Source organism: Heteronotia binoei, chromosome 12 (genome assembly GCF_032191835.1).
Source record: "Heteronotia binoei isolate CCM8104 ecotype False Entrance Well chromosome 12, APGP_CSIRO_Hbin_v1, whole genome shotgun sequence".
Classification (NCBI taxonomy): domain Eukaryota; kingdom Metazoa; phylum Chordata; class Lepidosauria; order Squamata; family Gekkonidae; genus Heteronotia; species Heteronotia binoei.
In genome coordinates, this window is record NC_083234.1 from 7,901,707 (window position 1) to 7,919,740 (window position 18,034).

The 18,034-nt window shown below is 43.0% G+C and overlaps 2 protein-coding genes across 2 annotated transcripts in view; both read right to left on the minus strand.

The window, feature by feature from the left end:
* Positions 1-10,039, minus strand: part of LOC132580684 (carotenoid-cleaving dioxygenase, mitochondrial-like) — a 33,620-nt gene extending 23,581 nt beyond the window's left edge. Inside the window, exons 1-4 of the mRNA XM_060251669.1 lie at positions 10,019-10,039; positions 8,680-8,779; positions 4,418-4,619; positions 822-1,033 (exon numbers count right to left, since the gene is read on the minus strand). Of these exons, the coding sequence (XP_060107652.1) occupies positions 822-1,033; positions 4,418-4,619; positions 8,680-8,779; positions 10,019-10,039 (535 nt within the window). The remainder of the gene's footprint in view (positions 1-821; positions 1,034-4,417; positions 4,620-8,679; positions 8,780-10,018) is intronic.
* Positions 10,040-11,771: 1,732 nt separating this feature from the next.
* On the minus strand, positions 11,772-15,856 carry TEX12 (testis expressed 12). Its single transcript, XM_060250911.1, has 5 exons — positions 15,790-15,856; positions 14,212-14,336; positions 13,891-13,999; positions 13,748-13,799; positions 11,772-12,688 (listed from the first exon to the last, which is right to left on the minus strand). Exons 2-5 carry the CDS (start codon positions 14,269-14,271, stop codon positions 12,511-12,513), a joined length of 399 nt encoding a protein of 132 aa, XP_060106894.1. The 5' UTR covers positions 14,272-14,336; positions 15,790-15,856; the 3' UTR covers positions 11,772-12,510.
* Between the last annotated feature and the right edge of the window lie 2,178 nt (positions 15,857-18,034).

Sequence of the window (18,034 nt, forward strand, 5' to 3'; positions counted from 1 at the left end):
TTATACCCGGAATTCACTTTGCTGGTCTTAAAGGTGCCCCGGACTCAAAGTTCATTTTGTTTGAAGCATAGGGTTGCCAATCCCCAGGTGGGGCCAGGGGATCTCCCGGTTTGGAGCCCTCCCCCTGATTCAGGGTCATCAGAAAGCGGGGGGAGGGAAGGGAAATGTCTGCTGGGAACTCTATTATTCCCTGTGGATATTTATTCCCATAGAAAATAATAGACAATTGATCCACGGGTATCTGGGGCTCTGGGGGGGCTGTTTTTTGAGGTAAAGGCACCAAATTTTCAGTATAGCATCTGGTGCCTCTCCCCAAAATACCCCCCAGGTTTCAAAAAGATTGGTCCAGGGGGTCCAATGCTATGAGCCCCAAAAGAAGTTGCCCGTATCCTTCATTATTTCCTATGGAAGGAAGGCATTGAAAAGGTGTGCCGTCCCTTTAAATGTGATGGCCAGAACTCTCTTTGGAGTTCAATTATGCTTGTCACAGCCTTGATCTTGGCTTCACCCCCAAAGTCTCCTGGCTCCACCCCCAAAGTCCCCAGATATTTCTTAAATTGGACTTGGCAACCCTATTGAAGCATGATTTCTGATTTGACATGAAAACGACAGGGAATGGCACCCAAGGGCAGGCGATGAAAATATACTCCAATTGAGCTCAGGTTTGTACCTAATCCTGCCCACCTTCTGCACCAGGCGCACTGTCAAGAATGTCAGCACAACAGCCAAATGTCGCTGGCAATTTTGTTTAGAATTTCTCAGTGGAAAGCAATAACATCAAGTTCACGACGTAACGGAGCTGCTATCGGTAAGATACTTGCCCATCATTTCAAACCTCGACATGAACCGCTCAAAAATGCTCTTGCAAGGGTCCGGCATAGACAGGGTTCCAAACTCAGAGGCCATGATCCGGTTGTACTGGCTGTTGGCCTTGTAGGCATCGCTCCTGAGGAACTTGCTTTGGTAGGTCACAGCCCCCTTCTCAATTGTGAACTGGTGTAGCAGGGCGGCACCATCGAACCAGTGGTTGTATCTTCCGGCAGAGAAAAGGAACACCGTCAAAAGAGAAGACAGGAGCATAGGGTGGCATCCTACCTACACCGTCCTTTTTAAAGGTTGCACTGGGTTCCAGTTCATAGTTTCATGCATCCAAATGTATAACTTTATGCATCCAAACAGGGGTCATTTTGTAGAAAAATAGGTGATGGAGCTCATTAGCATATGCCCCCCCGGGCAAAAAAAAACCTGATGCAAGAAAGGAGAGTCCCAGGCGAATGAGGCCTGCTTGGGCTGGCTAGAGATCCAGCCAGCCCAAGCAGGCCTTGCTCTCCTGGGGCTCTCCTGGGCCACCACCCCTCCGATCAAAAGGTCAGCAATCCACCCAAAATCACAGAAGAAGTGGAGAAAGGGTGGTTAATGAGAGCTGCTGGGGGCGTGGCAAAGCCCCTGGTGGCTGGCTGGCTGCCACTCTCCTAATCCAGGGATTGTTATGCAGCTGCACCTACTATTCAATGGGCAAAGTAGGTGGGGGGGGTGTTTTTACATTCAATTTGATCCAGAGTTTTAGAGTCTTCAAATCACCTGCCACTGTTCCGCTTTAATTATTTTCCTTTTACATTTAAGCGTTTCAATTTTGGGGGTGGGGTGTCTCTAACCAGAGGGCAGCCAGAATACCAGTGCTTAGTTAAATGTATGTGATTGCTTGGAAATTGTGTCAACACTGCAAAAACAATACAAATTTAAATTACTAGATGAAGCAAGCAATGATATGTAAAAATTTCAAATGCTGTCAGTTCTCATGCAAATTACTGCACCTTGTGGTGTCTTTTGGAAGAGTCTTTTAAAACGCATGAAAACTTCTACAATACAAGTTTGAAATGCCTGTGGAGAAAAGACCAGATCAAAACTAGTGTGGAGAAAAACGTTGCAGCAGCAGCTCCAAAACCCATCTCACCAAAGCAAATGTAGATGCTTCAGGCAGCAACGATGCAAAACAGTTGTGAGAACGTTAGGTAATGTAAAAGGTGAGTTTCCAATGCGGTGATAGAGTCACAAACAGGGTAAAAACACCCGGGGAGGAAGAGGGGGAACCCTCAGAAAGGTTCGGGAGCTGTGCTCCTGTGAGCTCCTGCTAAATCTAAGGCCTGAAGATGTCTCATGCATCCACATTCATATCTTTATGCATAACTTTACATATGAACCCATCGCAGTTTAGAAAAACTGCATATAGACTTTGCAGAATGAAGACCATAAAAAGAACGAAGCCCTACGTTTAGATCAAAGTAACAGCAACAACTAAACCTACATATAGATTAAAGCAGGGGTAGCCGAGGGTAGTTCTCCAGATTTTTTTGCCTACAACTCCCATCAGCCCCAGCCATTGGCCATTCCGGCTGGGGCTGATGGGAGTTGTAGGCAAAAACATCTGGAGAGCTACCCTTGGCCACCCCTGGATTAAAGTAACAGCAAGACCTGGTTCCTTCCCCTCAGTCTGGCAAAGAGGGGGAGAATAAGCCCCCAAATGTGGAGAAATCGTTCAATAGCTTTTTATTTAAATTCACCCACCTGGTGGTGGTGGTGAAATCAATTCTAATGGCTATTATAATACAGTGGGTTCAATGCATGGAAGAGACAAGGTGGCAGTGATTGAGTTACAGGATGGTAACTGCTGAACTAGAAGACTGCTTAACTATATACAGTCCTGGGTTCCCAAGCTAGGACGCCGTTGGGTCGTTTGAGCCAGCTGGGGGCTTCTGGTTGGGCCAGGGAAGCAGGGATTTGGATTCTACTGCCCATTGTTCTAGAGCAGGGGTGGCCAACGGTAGCTCTCCAGATGTTTTTTGCCTACAACTCCCATCAGCCCCAGTCAGCATGGCCAATGGCTGGGGCTGATGGGAGTTGTAGGCAAAAAAAAAACATCTGGAGAGCTACCGTTGGCCACCCCTGCTCTAGAACCCCCAAACTCAGTCCTTAAGGCTCCAGTGAGCCAGGCAGGAACACCGGTAAAGAACATCCACATGAGTCCACATACACAACAGATATAAATCTTCACGATTTTTTTTTTCATTTTCAAACACCGAGAGCACTTCTTCCCCGACAACCTCAAACGTTAGTGTGACGGAACCGGCCCGATTCTGCCTTCAGACCCGGTCCCGTCTGCTCCCTATGGAGTCGCCAACTCCTGGAGGGAGCTATTTCTCCTCCTGCCCCTTGGGCGCGCTGCCACCACCTGCTCAGTCCCGGGGTTCAGATTGAGAGGAACAGGACTCCCAATCCCCCTCTCCTGCTATGAGGCCCGGCCTCAAGGTCCTCTGCCACCCTGTACTTGGGTTTCACAGAGACCTCAGCACTTCTTTGGGGCACCCCTGGAGGATTGGCACCTTATCCAACTGCATGCCTTCCCCCCTTCCCTGGGGCCCCCTTCTTAAAAACAGCGTGGTCTAAAGCGGTCTGGGGATCTATGTGGTACAGAGTTTGACTGCCAGCATTTAAACAGTAAAAATATATTTATTTAAAAAGAGAAAAAGATAGGAAAAGAAAAACAAAACAAAAACAGTTGCATTTAAAAGGTTAGCACAGCACAGCACACGCACAGCAAACAGCATAACAAAAGAAAGGTGTTTATAAACGCTTTCTACTGTCCCTGGTCTACACTTGTCCTGTCTTGAGAATTACTTACTTAGTCTGCCTGCCTGGGGGCCTCCCAGGCAGGAGCCTCCATTGCTCACCACATGCTCGCTCGAGCCCTGGCTTCCAACTGCCTTTCTCTTCCTGCTAACACACATGCCAAGAACAAAAGCACTTCCTGCCTCTCTAGGAGATTTTCCCCCTAGCGTTGTTGGTTTGGCTCTGGAAGGGAGGGGGGGAGTGAGGGGAAGGCTACAAAGCTTGCTGAGGGATTTACTGACCCCTGCCAAATGAAGCACCACCACTGACTAAAATGGCGTTTCTCCACAGTTTGCAAAAGAATTTTTTTTCTAAAAGAAGCAAGCAAAATCTATTTATTTTTTTAGGGTATCGATCAGCAGTGGACTGATTTAGAAACATAGAAAAATACAGCTTGCAGGCTAGGTGTCTCCTAGCCCAACCCCATGCACAACGCAAAAAATTCACAGCTGCTTCCCCCCCTGCTCTGTGACTTGTCTTTTTCATTCCTCGCAAAGCAGATCAGATAAAAAGGGCAGTACCGCAACCTAAGCAAGATTCTCCACCGAGTCCCTCCCCTTCTTAGGACAGAGTGTTTGTTCTTTCTTTCCGAGCCAAAGGTTATTAACACTAATATGTGAGAGCGGAATGCAGTTGTGGTAACTCGGAACGTGGATGGATAGCCTCACCCACAGACAATTCAAAGACACTGAGACGGTTACAGTTTGGAAGTCATAAACCAGAGAAAACAACAACAAGAAACAGGGCTTACTGATCTTTTCCAAACTCAAACTTCCCAGGCCCATTCCTCAGCAGTTTTCCCTTGAGCCATGGGGGGATTTTCCCTTTGACCCACGTAGGGATCGGTTGGGGTGTCTCTTCCACGCTGGCAAACAAGGGCGCGATACATTCCAGACCTTTCCGGGTGCTGAAGGTGAGCTGCTGCTTCTGGCTGGACAGGAGGCTATTCAGAACTGTGGAACAAAGTGAGAGATTAGTACACAGGAAAGGAACAGCTTGTTAGGCTAAGGAGAGCCTAAAACCAACGAGACAGACCTAAAGCCCTTTTTTGGATAAAGGCCATTTTCAAAACAGAATGAAACTTTCCTCTCTTCCATCCAGGTAAAACCAGTACAGGAATCGGATAGGACCCAAGATCAAAACGACCGCAAAGTTCGAAGTCTAGAGCTCTCGCACACAAACCACTTGGAGCTACGTAAACAACAGGACTCCTTGCCAAAAGCTCCTAACGAGGGAAGTTGAGGGTGGAAATAATGGGAACTATAGTTTTATATACATACAACTCTAATACACCTTAAAGATTTCAACAAACACTTTCAGGAGATGGACAGAGAAATGTAGGAGGAAAATAGGGTAGGGTTGCCAAGTCCAATTCAAGAAACATCTGGGGAATTTGGGGGTGGAGCCAGGAGACTTTGGGGGTGGAGCCAGGAGTAAGGTTGTGACAAGCATGATTGAACTCCAAAGGGAGTTCTGGCCATCACATTTAAAGGGACCGCACACCTTTTAAATGCCTCCCCTCCATTGGAAATAATGAAGGATAGGGGCACCTTCTTTTAGGGCTCATAGAATTGGACCCCCTGGTCCAATCTTTTTGAAACTTGGAGGCTGTTTTGAAGAGAAGCACTGGATGCTTAGTTAAAAATTTGGTGTCTCTAACGCATAGAACAGGACCCCCAGAGCCCCAGATACATGTGGATCAATTATCCATTATACCCTTTGGCAGGGGTAGCCAATGGTAGCTCTCCAGATGCTTTTTTTGCCTACAACTCCCATCAGCCCCAGACAGCATGGCCAATGGCTGGGGCTGATGGGAGTTGTAGGCAAAAAACATCTGCAGAGCTATCGTTGGCCACCCCTGCCCTATGGGAATCAGTCTCCATAGGGAACAGTGTTTCCTTCCCCCTGCCCTGCTTTCTGATGACCCTGAAGCGGGGGGAAGGCCTCCAAACTGGGGGATCCCCTGCCCCTACCTGGGGATTGGCAACCCTAGAGGAAAAGGAGCCTCACTTAAGCCATCATAATAGCTTATTTGCAGTTTAATTTTCCTAACAGAAATCAGACAGCTCTCTGGTGAACTGGAACAAATTGCCGACTTATCACGAACCAGACCAGAGAGAGAGAAACCTTTGCCAGCTGAGACAGATTTACAACTTTTAAAAAGAGTTCTAAGAAAAACTCCTAATCCTAGGAGTTCTAAAGAAAAACTCCTAATTTTCCACAGGATGAGGAAATAAAATAAGGGGGGGGGGGGGGGTTTCCCATAAGAAAGGAATTTAGGCTTCTATAAACGTTTTCCTGACCTGATGATCGAGTTTGAACAGAAAGTGGGAGGAGAAGGTTTGGGGGCAGATTTGAACACTGACCAAAGAAGAGGGCCTCTTCTTCCGCCTTTTTTTTTTTGTTTGTTTGTTTAAAATTGCTTGTTGATTATGTATTTTGAATGCTACTTACATGTAACCATGAATCATTAAGCTATGCTGCGCCATGCACATTAATGCTCTATATCTATGCATGCTTGCATATAATACACACTTATGTTATGCATGCTGTACGTTATAGTATCTATTACTGCTAGTAACCAGGAACTCCTGAAGGGATAGACTTTTTGGAATACTACGGAATAAAGAAGAATGACTGTCATAGAAGGTTTGGATGCTGTCAGGAAGCAGGTGACGTCAATAGTGCAGGCCCAAAATAGACGTTCCAGCCCAGGACAACATGACCCAGCTGAGTTAGGAAGTCCTTGGCAAAGGGAAACACAGACAGGACACATGTGTTTCTTAAGATCATACGGTAATTTTTGCCAATAATGATATGTCACCAAGTTGAGAGAAATCCAAGAGTAGTTGTAAGAATCTGTCTGGGTTGGAAGAGTGGGCAGACAAGCCAAACAGAATATAAGAAAAATAAGGCAGATCATACACAGTAATACAACTAGAGCCAACCCACAGCAAACTATACACAGTAATACAGACCACAGTTCCCAATTCTCCAAGCAACTTTGCGAAGGCTTTTATAACAGTGCTACCCTATTGCCTGTGTAGAAAAGCCCTCTTGAATGATTCAGTTTTGCATAGTTTGCAGACAGCCAGGAGATCAGGAGACGTCCTGATACAGGCTGTTCCATAAGGCAGGGGCCACTACAGAGAAGGCAGTTGTTGGTTTTGTCCATTTGCAGGTTTATACCTGCAGAATAACTTGCTCAGACAAGCCAAGCTGTGGTGGTGGGGCATAGAAGGAAAGGCTGTCTCACACATTTGAAGGTCCAAGGCCATGAAAGGCTTTGTTTGTGATATTCAATACCTTAAACTCAGCCCAGCAACTAACGGGCAGTCAGCAGAGCGACATTAGAATGGGAGTAATATGCGTGATCCTTCTAGCCCTCCGTATCAGCTAAGCCATAACTGTCATGGCTTCTCTTTTAATTTGTGTGGCTAGATACGGTGCATCTTTTAATTTTCTTGTTCTTTTCCTCCCTGGGTTCATAACGCAGCCACTAGGAATTTAATTCCAGTCTTATTAACCTTTCCGTCAGTATTGTGTGCAAGCTGTAAGGCTCCTTCGTTGGACTATGCGGTCCTGAGTTTGAGACTCTTATATTTCATAGGACCCCGGGTGAACAATAAAACAGAACGTTATACAAGAAGCATATTGGTTTCAAGATGTTTGTAGCGTAACTCTTCAGTGAATAACAACAACTTCTTACTGGGATGTCACACTCTTTCACCTCGCACACTCCTCACTCTCAAATCCTCCTTTCTCATTCTAACTCAGACCTCTGTCAGCTTCTATGTCTTGCACTCTTGGAATACTCTGATAATAGTTAGGTTTTGGTTCTCTCTCTAGCCACTAATATGTCCTCCAAAGTATTCTACTTTTCTTCCCTAGACTCTTAACGCCTTTCACAGCACAAATATGGAATTCTAATCAGAAGACTGCTTCTCAGATTCTGCAGACCGCTGGCTGTTAACTGCTGACTGACAGACTGGCTTCTGCCTTCGCTCACTCTCTCCACACACATAGCACACCCACACACTTTTAAGCTCCACCCATACACTCTCTCTGTCACCAGCCACTCACCTCACTCACTCATCCCCTGCCTTCACCCCCTCCTTTTCCTCTGCAACTTGCCAAGCATTTAAAGAAACGCACAGTTAAAACTTTAAATCATTGCAATAACGTTCTGCATCAACCAGAATTTAGGACTTGGTTTTGAAGGGAAATCGTCTAGTCTTGATGTCAGTGTGGAATGGATTCAGGTGGCCTGATTGAGGTAAGGGGCCTTTTTTTTAAGCTGCTAGACTGAGATGGAAGAAAGCCTTTCCCCCAGCTGTGTTAACTTGCTTCTCCAGCAGTAATGCCGGGTCCAGTTTAACCCTGAGGCTCTTAACCGATTTGATTTTTTCACATCAAAATAAATCAGCATGCAAAACTATTTTGGCTAGTTCTCATTCTCAAAAAGAAAAAAAGACACCAATATCCAAGTAGAACAAAGTATAGCAAAACGCAAAGGAAAACAACATTGTTCAAGGCATTTGCTCTTGGTTTATGTAACTGCACCAAAGCTTGCTCTGACAAAGCAAACTCCATTCACTGACCTCTGTGCATGAATAACTCATTTGCTTGAGGAATCTGCCTCCAGTACTAGCTGCTAGATAAGAGAATCGTGGAACCTTTGGAATCAAGTCCACTTGATTTCCAATGAGAAATATCTTCTTAACTAACCACTCATCTTGCAATATTCTAATTCCTTTGTAAGCAACAGTAGAAACAACTGCCAGAAAGCCTCTTGGAGTTCAGCTAGCAGTCCTGCTGCAAAGAAGACCGTTGACAGCTGCTCACCAATGACATCTCCAATTCCCCAGAATCAAGCTCTTCTCTTTCATGTTATCTGCACAACACAAGAGAGGCCTGCGCAACCAGGCTACCTAGTCTCAGACGCTTTTTAAAAACGCTCTCTCCGGCAATGCACCCTTTGTAGGAGACCAAGGAGGAGGGGAACCCTCTTACCTGGGATGTACTGCAGCAAAATCCAAAAGAAATCAGCCACATGCTTAGTTAGGAGGCTAGTGAGCGAACAAATATAAGAAAGCATTTGCATGATGCTGGGCTCAAATGACAAAGCAGATTGTAACTAGCTTGCACACACTCTCTGCCCTAGATGGCAGAGTGCATCAGATACCAATGAGAATATAGAGGAGAAGGAATGGCAAAATGCCACATTTCAGAATAAAAGCCTTCTCAGCAGTCTGAACATATGTGGCAGGAATGGGCTGGCACGGAACTAATGTTGCCAGTGTCTTGTGCAGAAGCGTGCAGCAGTATCTCTGCCGTAGGGAGTGAATTTATCTCACAGACCATTCTCCTGCAAAAATAAATAAGGGAAAGAAAAGTGTTCCGATTCAACAGTTCCTTTAATATTTTCATCCTTTACACACTGAAGGATTATTTACAATCCCAAACACAGTCAATAGACTTAGAAGGTTGGAATTCAGCTTATCTGCACTGTTTGTATCTAGCACTTTTTAAACACTTTAAACACCCATATAAATACAAACCAGAAATCTGAATTTCATCATGAACATCTCTACCAATCAACATTTTCAAAATGATATTAGCATTAATTGTCTCAAAACATCCAGTGACAATCTGTGTAATGAAATAAATGTTCCTTGTCACCAAATTTCCTTCAGAGCCAGTTTGGTGTAGCGGTTAAGTGTACGGACTCTTATCTGGGAGAACCAGGTTTGATTCCCCACTCCTCCACTTGCACCTGCTAAAATGGCCTTGGGTCAGCCATAGCTCTGGCAGAGGTTGACCTTGAAAGGGCAGCTGCTGTGAGAGCCCTCTCAGCCCCACCCACCTCACAGGGTGTCTGTTGTGGGGGAGGAAGGGAAAAGAGATTGTGAGCCGCTCTGAGACTCTTCGGAGTGGAGGGCGGGATATAAATCCAATATCTTCTTCTATTTTTAATCAGAGCAAGTAAGCCAGACTTAACGGTGATCTCTGTGTAGCCAACAAAAGGACAAAATGGGGAACAAGCTGTCTCTTATCCATGTACAGGAGCTAAATGGATGTACCTGTAAAATACCTCTGCTTTAATCTAAAGATATAAAGTACAGGAAGAAGTTCTCAAAGGGAAGGGCTGAAAGTGGTGTCTCTATAAGTAGTCTTGTTCAGGGCACCAGAATTCTTTTAAAAGATTTCCCAGGTAAGCATTCTACTCCATCATCAAGATACGTTTTAAGAGGAAAAACTACTTAGGAAAGTGGCAAACAATCCTTACTTATCCCCGCTTAGATATTCCTTAAAATCATATTCTCAGACCCAAACACTAAGCAATAGATACTGTTGTTGCTGATGATGCCATTGTTACCAATACTCAGATGCCATGAAGAATCTGCAAACAGGATTTGGTTCATAAGTAAATGAAGATTCACAATTTTTAAAAAATATCGAAAAACATCTTGTGAAAACTAGGGTGACAGCCAGAATGGTGTCATGGTTAGAGTGTCAGATTAGGATTCAGGAGATCTGATTTCTAACCCCCACTCAGTTGTGAAAAGTTGCTTGGTGACACTCTCCGCCTAATCTATGTCACATGACTGCTGACTGGGTTAGATCCCAGGAGGCAGCCGTGTTGGTCTCAAGCAATAGAACAAAGCAGTAGACAAGTGCACCTTTAAGACCAACTCAGTTTTATGCAGAATGTAAGCTTTCGTATGCTCTTAAGCAGACTTCATCAGACAAAATGGGAATGGCAAGCAGCAATTCTTAATATAAGTGGGCAGTGAGTTGGTACGTATAATCATGGGAATGTTTTTAGCAGATTAAAAGAATCACAAATAGGGATCTGTGTTTGTTAGTGTTAGGACAAAGCAGGGCTGAAACAACACTGGAGGGTGATAAAAAGCAGACTGCTGGTGTAGGTGCGAAGCACCATAAATCTAGGTAACATTCTGGCTTTGTTAGTTTAAATAGAGGGCATGGTTTCTCAAGAGGTTGTAACATACATTATAGTTTGCCATTAGAAAAAAAGGAAGACATTAAAATACAGTGGAGGATGGGTAGGTATATGCAATAAGACAAACAGCCAATATCTCCTATTTGAGTATGTCAATACAAAAAACAAAAAAAAAATTTTTTCTGATACACTGTTCTAAAAGAGAAATAATATAAGTTAGCCATTAGAAAAACAGGGTGCATTAAAGTATAGTGGAAGCCCGCATCCCTCATTTGAGCATGTCAACACAAAAAAACCCACATTATTCTGATACACTGTTCTAAAAGAGAAATACAATGGAGCAGTGTGGATGCACAGCTATACTCAGAGTTGGTTTAGCATATGTAATGAGATAAAAAACCAATATCCCTGTTCAGTCCTGGGGAGGTGTTTGTCCCAAGTTTCATGATAATTTGTAATTCAGCAATTTCTCTCTCCACTCTGTTCTTGAAGTTCCTTTGCAGTGAAACAGCTACTTTGAGGTCACCCATTGAATGCTCAGGAAGGTTAAAGTGTTCTCCAACAGGTTTCTCAGTTCTGTAATTTCTGATGACAGATTTGTGTCCATTTATCCTTTGGCGTAGGGTTTGTCCTGTTTGCCCTATTAGAGAACTGAAGGGCATTGGGATGTCACAGCAAATCCCCACCGGCCAAAGCAGGAGGCCTTTGATAGAAGCTGTTACAAGCTGCTGGACTGAGCAACATCCGATGCTATATTGAAGCTGTGATATTACTACTGGTCTAGGATGTTACAAACTCTGTAGGTTAAACAACAGAGGTTAAAACTTAAAGGAAAAAGGAATTACTGGATAAGCTCTGAAGCTTTAAACCTTGCCCACTAAAACAGGAAATTGGATTATGTAAGAAAAAGTAGATTCTTTAGGGAGCACATTTCTCAATTATTGCAAAGGACAGGTTTCAGCTTGCCTGTATACCACACAGAAATTAGTGCAGGTGGTTTAAAAACATATTTTTATACATTGCTTAAAATAATTTCCTTCCACTTTTAAAGATCACTAAAAAGCATAGTTTTGTTGGAGACAAGAAGGTATCGACAAATGCTATGTGTATGGCAAAATAAGATCGCTGTTAAAACGCCTTGCTTCCTTTCTTTTTTATTTGCATTTATAGAATCCACAAATAGTCTAAAATAGCACTAAGTGAAAAATGAAAGAATAATTAACTACATACTAACAAAGACCAACCTTTGACACAGTACTTAGCTGATATTTAATTTGCAATGTAGCATTATATTTGGCAACAATCCAAGTAAAGGTAGGCACTGTTCATTCTCAAAGACTTCAGCATGCAATTTAGCATGTGTATAATTATCTTCTATTGAAAGTAACTGAATTTAAATATGCTTGGCTGAATTCCATACACAAAAGGAAAATGTTAGTCAAAACAATTTGTTTTCCTGATAACTTCCAGTCAAACTGTGCCATCTACCTTCTTCACTTAAAATTCTCTGCTTTCAGTCAAACACTCCCATAGTTCTCTCCATTCTTTTCCTCTAATCCGCTCAATGGGTTACAGACAACAGAAAACAAATCCACAACCAAACTTCAAGACAATACCTTAACAGGGGTTTTCACAGAATATAGGCCTTCCGAGAAGAAACCAATTCCACAAAAGCCATTATAAAACCAGTGTCATAATTGCTATTTCACTATAACTCTTGACACTCTCTTTCATATCGAAGGTTTACACTGCTTTGGCAAGTATTGGGATGTTTTCCAATAATAACAAGAATTACAAGAATCAAGGTAAATAAAAAGCAGTTTTGTGCTATATTAGTCTCCTCCAGAGGTACAGCTCTAGGCATTCAGGTTTGCACTTCACATTTCAGGACATTTGCCAGGCAATCCATTTTCACTTTGGAGAGGATTTGCAATTGCTGCGAACCTTTGCTGCAGACTCTCCTGTTTCATCTTCAAGTGGTTTTCTACAGAAACAGTTTCTTTCAAGATTCCTTCAAGCTCCTCTACATAAGAAGCATCCATTGCTGCTCTCTCACTGTATTGACTCACCGAAAGAAAAAAAGAAAGGCTACAGTGAAAATGGAGACCCCTATTTCTGGTTATTTCTGCTTACAAACATTTCTATAATACTAAAGTGGTCCTTTAAAAATAACATTAAGCAACATGTTTTCCTAATGTTTAAAAATATACAACTCACAAGAAACTTAGCCCGTGGGAGAAATAATTCCACTGCCTATGTAATGTTTAGGCTTTTTAAAAGGTAAGTTCTCTGTTTTATGCTGAACATACTGCATGAAATGATGGTGTTGGTCATTTCAATTATTACATAATCAATTGGGCTTTTTTTGTTGTTTGTAGAAAAAGCCCAGCAGGAAACCAGTGCCGAATTAAACCCTGTGGAGGTCCCTAGGCAATCAAAATTTTGGGGCCGCTCACAAATTATCTCAGAGTCAGAGTGCCTGCCCCACAACCCATGGCCCCCGCTTCAGCCTGCAGGAACCTTCTCAAAAGCCCCTTTGACAAAGCTGTGGGGGGGGGGAGAGGCGGAGAGGCAAATTTGGCAATGACACCACCAGCAGCAGCCACACAGGCAAGTCGGGCAAAGAGAGCTTAACTTCAGTCACACAGTGCAGATCCTTGTGCTGTGGTTGCAGCTGCTGCCAAAGCAACATTTAGAAAAATCTACACAACCAATCAAATCTCCAGGAGTCAATCAGAAGTCTTGTTGGGCAAAAGCTGTACTTGGCCCCACCCACTTGCTAAAAATACTTGGCAGGTGTATCAGCGGGCACCCTGTCTTACACAAGTGAAGAATTCAGTTTCTGAAACAACTCTGCTTTCGTAAATCTCCAGTACAGCTGTCCTTCAGTTTAAAGGAATTGCAACATGACTGGGGAAGGCAACGGCAAACCACCCCGTAAAAAGTCTGCCGTGAAGACGTTGTGAAAGCAATGTCACCCTGGAATTGAAAACAACTGGTGCTTGCACAGGGGACTACCTTTACCTTTAAGAAACAAACGCTTGACCTCTTCATTTTACATTGAATCCTATCACTACAATATTTATGAAACAAACATCGGTTTGGTTTACTTGCCTTAGCATACGGGCATATTTTGATATCAGGACACTGATTTCCTTGCTTGTATCTGTCAATATAGACATTCGTTTTAATCAATAATGGATGTAAATGATTTTAAATTAAATGTACGCAATGGTACATATATAATCATACATCACCATTTAAAACTGTTTCCAGGGCTTCTGTTTTGTAAGCTAACTGGGAGCTTTCAGAAAGGGACGCATTTGTTTTTTCAAAAGGCATTGGCAGGTTTTCTGATGTTTCATTCTATCGAAAAAAGACATAACCAGATCAATGCTGGAACAATCGGCTTCTATACAGTCCTTTGCTCACAGATTTCTACACCCAACCCCAATATTTGTGTCTGCACATGCCTGACAAGGATTTTTTAAAATAAAAACAAAGCACCAGACACCAGACACCATTCTATAGCTCTAATATTGAAACCCAAGTACTAGCCGGTGCTCCAAATGACTCACCTCTGTTTCCTTTTTACGCTTATTTCTATTGTCATCAGACTTTTCGAGGTTACTTGTCATCGTTAACTGACAACAAAAACAGTGCAGTATCACAGCTGAGAAACCAGACTGCTTTTTTTTTGGCACTGCAAGATAAAAGCACGGGAGGAAATGTAACTGCAAAATAAGATCACAGGTCTGTCTCTGCTTGTCAAAAAGCGAGATGGCGTTTAAATTGTGAGAGACAGAGAAAGTGAGAAGAATCAGTTCTGTAGCAAGAACTAGAGAATGTATTCAAACGGGACTGTCACTTCTATATGCAAAAAATGTACGTGGCAGTAAGGATTATTCTATTCTATGGATTGGCAACAAAACAGTAGTAGGACCATTTTCCAGACTCAGCAACAGGCTTTCGCACATGCTAAATAATGGAGTTTGTTTCAATCCACTTCCATGACAATTTACAAGTGGCATTGAAAGTGGACTGGAAGTGTGTTATTTAGTGTGTGTGTGAAAGCATCTTAATAGAAGCATTATGCTCTGAAACATGAAATAGTCAAAAAGGAGAAACAAACAAGCAGCTGTGGGGAAAGACAAAGAGATGGCTTTGCACAGATCTCCTCTTTTAATGTAAACACTCCCAAACCGTTTATGTCTCCATTTGTCTGAACCTGACACCTTGTGCTTATATATCTCATATATTATATCACTACTAAAAAGGTAAAAAGATAACATTAATTTATATTTTTTATTCATGCTGAGAGGCAGCGTGGTGTAGTGGTTAAGGATGTTGGACTAGGATCTCGGAGACTCAAATTCAAATCCCCACTGGTGTTCAAGTTCAGATCCCCAATGGAAGTTTGCTGGTTTGACCTTGGGCCAGTCACACTCTTTCAGCCTAACCAACCTCACAGGGTTGCTGTGATGAGAACGATGTGAGCCACTTTGGTCCGCATTGGGGAGAGAGGCGGTCTGTAAACGGATTAAACAAAATAATCTAACTGTTTTAACCCTGTGTGCAAAGCTGCATCTGTGTTTCAAAAAGGATCCACAAGGAATAGGGTTGCTAATACCCAGGTGGGAAGCAGGGGAGACCCTGTCCTACAAAAAAGTCAATTTCAGTGAAACTTACAAGAATGTGCTGTAGCTGCTCAGTACAAAGAATTTTTTAAAGACTCACCATTGAAGGAATCTCATACTATTTTAGAACATATAATGTATACATCCAAAATTATAAATCAAAATTACAATAAAGCATTTGCCATTTTTCATCGTGAAAGTGTCCATGTAGAGAAAAAGACTCCAAGGAGTGCAAAGTCCTAGTAGGTGCACTTTGGCCTATCCTGATGGATGACAATGTTGTCTGCAATGTCAAAAGCTACTTTGCAGTACATTGAAGACTCAACACATGAGGGAATGTCTTTATAATGAAGTGTGTAAATGATAACATGTTCCCTAGGTTTAAAAAGCCGTGTTTCAGTTGTAGACCTTGGTCTTGATCAATTCACTTCATATTATCTGGAACTAAATGCATAATTACATGTGCCATTATATTTTTCAAAAGCAACACTAATCCTGCTCAAACAACACGTAACTTACCCAATGCTCACAACAATATGCATGCAACTAGTCAGTTTCTTTATCTGGCATTAGCGGTTCTCAGACAAAAAACGGCAAGCCATGCTCTTAAATAATGTCAGCTGTTACAGGAGGCAGCCTTGTTGTAGATGCACCTATTGTAACTCACATGATGGAGTGCAGTCGTGACTACAAAGAGCTAAAGCGGGGGTGTAAAACATGCAGTTTGGGGGCCAAACCAGGCCCCTGGAGGGCTCTTATCAGGCCCCCAAGCAACTGGCTGCCATCTACTTCCTTCTCTCTCTCTCTTGCTTCCTTCTGCATCATAGCTTGCTTTGCAAGGCTTGCTCAATTGCACAGGAGCTACATAGAGCAAAACCTCTATTTTCTCCTTTGGCTGAGGCTCCTCCCTTGGGGTGGAAGGGGAGAATGGAGAGCTTGCTTTGTGAGGCTCTCTCAATTGCACATCAAAGCTACTGAGCCAAGCCTCTCTTCCTTCTATTGGCTGTGGCTCCTCCCCCTCCTGATCCCCTGGGGAAGGAAGGAAATGCCCAGAGCTTCCTTTGCCCAGTTCCCTGGATCCCGTGGGAGAAATACAAAGAAACCACCTTTTAGACCAACAAGTGCTAATGTTTTGTTTTAAATTTTAAAAAAATATATATATTTATAATTGTATTTGTGTCCTTTATAAAGTTTATATCTCTGCTACCTAATCTTAAATAGGTACACACACGGCCCAGTGCGACATGGCTTGGCCCAACCCAACATGGCCCGGCCCAACAAGGTCTCATTTATGTCAGATCTGGCCCTCATAACAAATGAGTTTGACACCCCTGAGCTGAAGGGTGGTATTGTTTACAAACGACAAATTAATAATTCTCATGATGTTAAAGACTTACATAGGATTCTATTACAGAAAGAATCTTACTTTATTCAGAAGTTCAATACAGTAACTCCACATGGCCTTAATGCCTCCTTGGATCTAACACCCTTTCTGTAAAAAATTAATAACGTGTTTTCTTTGGCTTTGGAATCTGTTGATGTTCCCTTAAGGCTGCCTCTTGTAACAGCTGACATTACTTAAGAGCATGGCTTGGTGTTTTTTGTCTGAGAACCGCTAATGCCAGATAAAGAAACTGACTAGTTGCGTGCGTATTGTTGTGAGCATTGGGTAAGTTATGTGTTGTTTGAGCAAGAGTAGTGTTGCTTTTTAAATATATAATGGCACATGCAATTACGGTATGTATTTAGTTCCAGATAATATGAAGTGAATTGATCAAGATGAAGGTCTACAACCGAAACATGGCTTTTTAAACCTAGGGAGCGTGTTATAATTTTTCTTGTTGTTGTTGTTCAGTCGCACAGTCGAGTCCAACTCTTTGCGACCCCATGGACCAAGTCACGCCAGGCCCTCCTGTCTTCCACCATCCTCCGAAGTCTGCTCAAATTCGTGTTTGTTACATCAGTAACGCTGTCCAGCCACCTCATCTTTTGCCGTCCCCTTCTTCTTTGGGCTTCCGTCTTTCCCAGCATCAGGGTCTTATTCAGGGAGGGCTCCCTTCTCATTGGGTGGCCAAAGTATTTGAGCTTCAGGTTCAGCATCTAACCTTCCAGGGAAAAGGCAGCAGCAATCCATGAGATGGTGTTAGCATTTACACTTCATTATAAAGACAATGCCTCATGTGTTGAGTCTTCAATGTACTGCAAAGTAGCTTTTGACATCGCAGACAACATCGTCATCCATCAGGATAGGCCAAAGCGCACCTACTAGGACTTTGCACTCCTTGCAGTCTTTACTCGACATGGACTCTTTCACGATGAGAAATGGCAAATGCTTTATCGTAATTTTGATTTATAATTTTGGATATATACATTATATGTTCTAAAATAGTATGAGATATTCCTTCAATAGCAAGTCTTTAAAAAATTCTTTGTACTGAGCAAAGTACAGCATATTCTTCTAAGTTTTACCGAAGTTGACTTTTTTGTAGAACACAGGTCTCCCATGCTTCCTAACTTTACTGTGTGATTCATTCCCTTTGGTTTGCTAATCCCCTGGTGGGAGCAGGGAATCCGAATTTGGAGGCCCTCCCCCTGCTTCAGGGCCATCAGAAAGCCGGGGGGGGGGGGGGAGAGGGAAATGTCTGCCGGGCAATCCATTGTTCCCTATGGAGATCAGTTCCCATCAAGTATAATAGAAAATTGATCTGCAGGTATCTGGGGCTTGGGGGGGGGTGTTTTTTGAGCTAGAGGCACCAAGCTTTCA

Bases quoted from the DNA above. Each gene is read 5' to 3' on its own strand.
- TEX12 (XM_060250911.1), bottom strand. From the start codon at position 14,271: ATGACAAGTAACCTCGAAAAGTCTGATGACAATAGAAATAAGCGTAAA. The intron at 14,000-14,211 runs GTGAGTCATTTG...TTTTTTCGATAG, and splicing joins AGCGTAAAAAGGAAACAGAG to AATGAAACATCAGAAAACCT. The intron at 13,800-13,890 runs GTGATGTATGAT...CTATATTGACAG, and splicing joins CCTGGAAACAGTTTTAAATG to ATACAAGCAAGGAAATCAGT.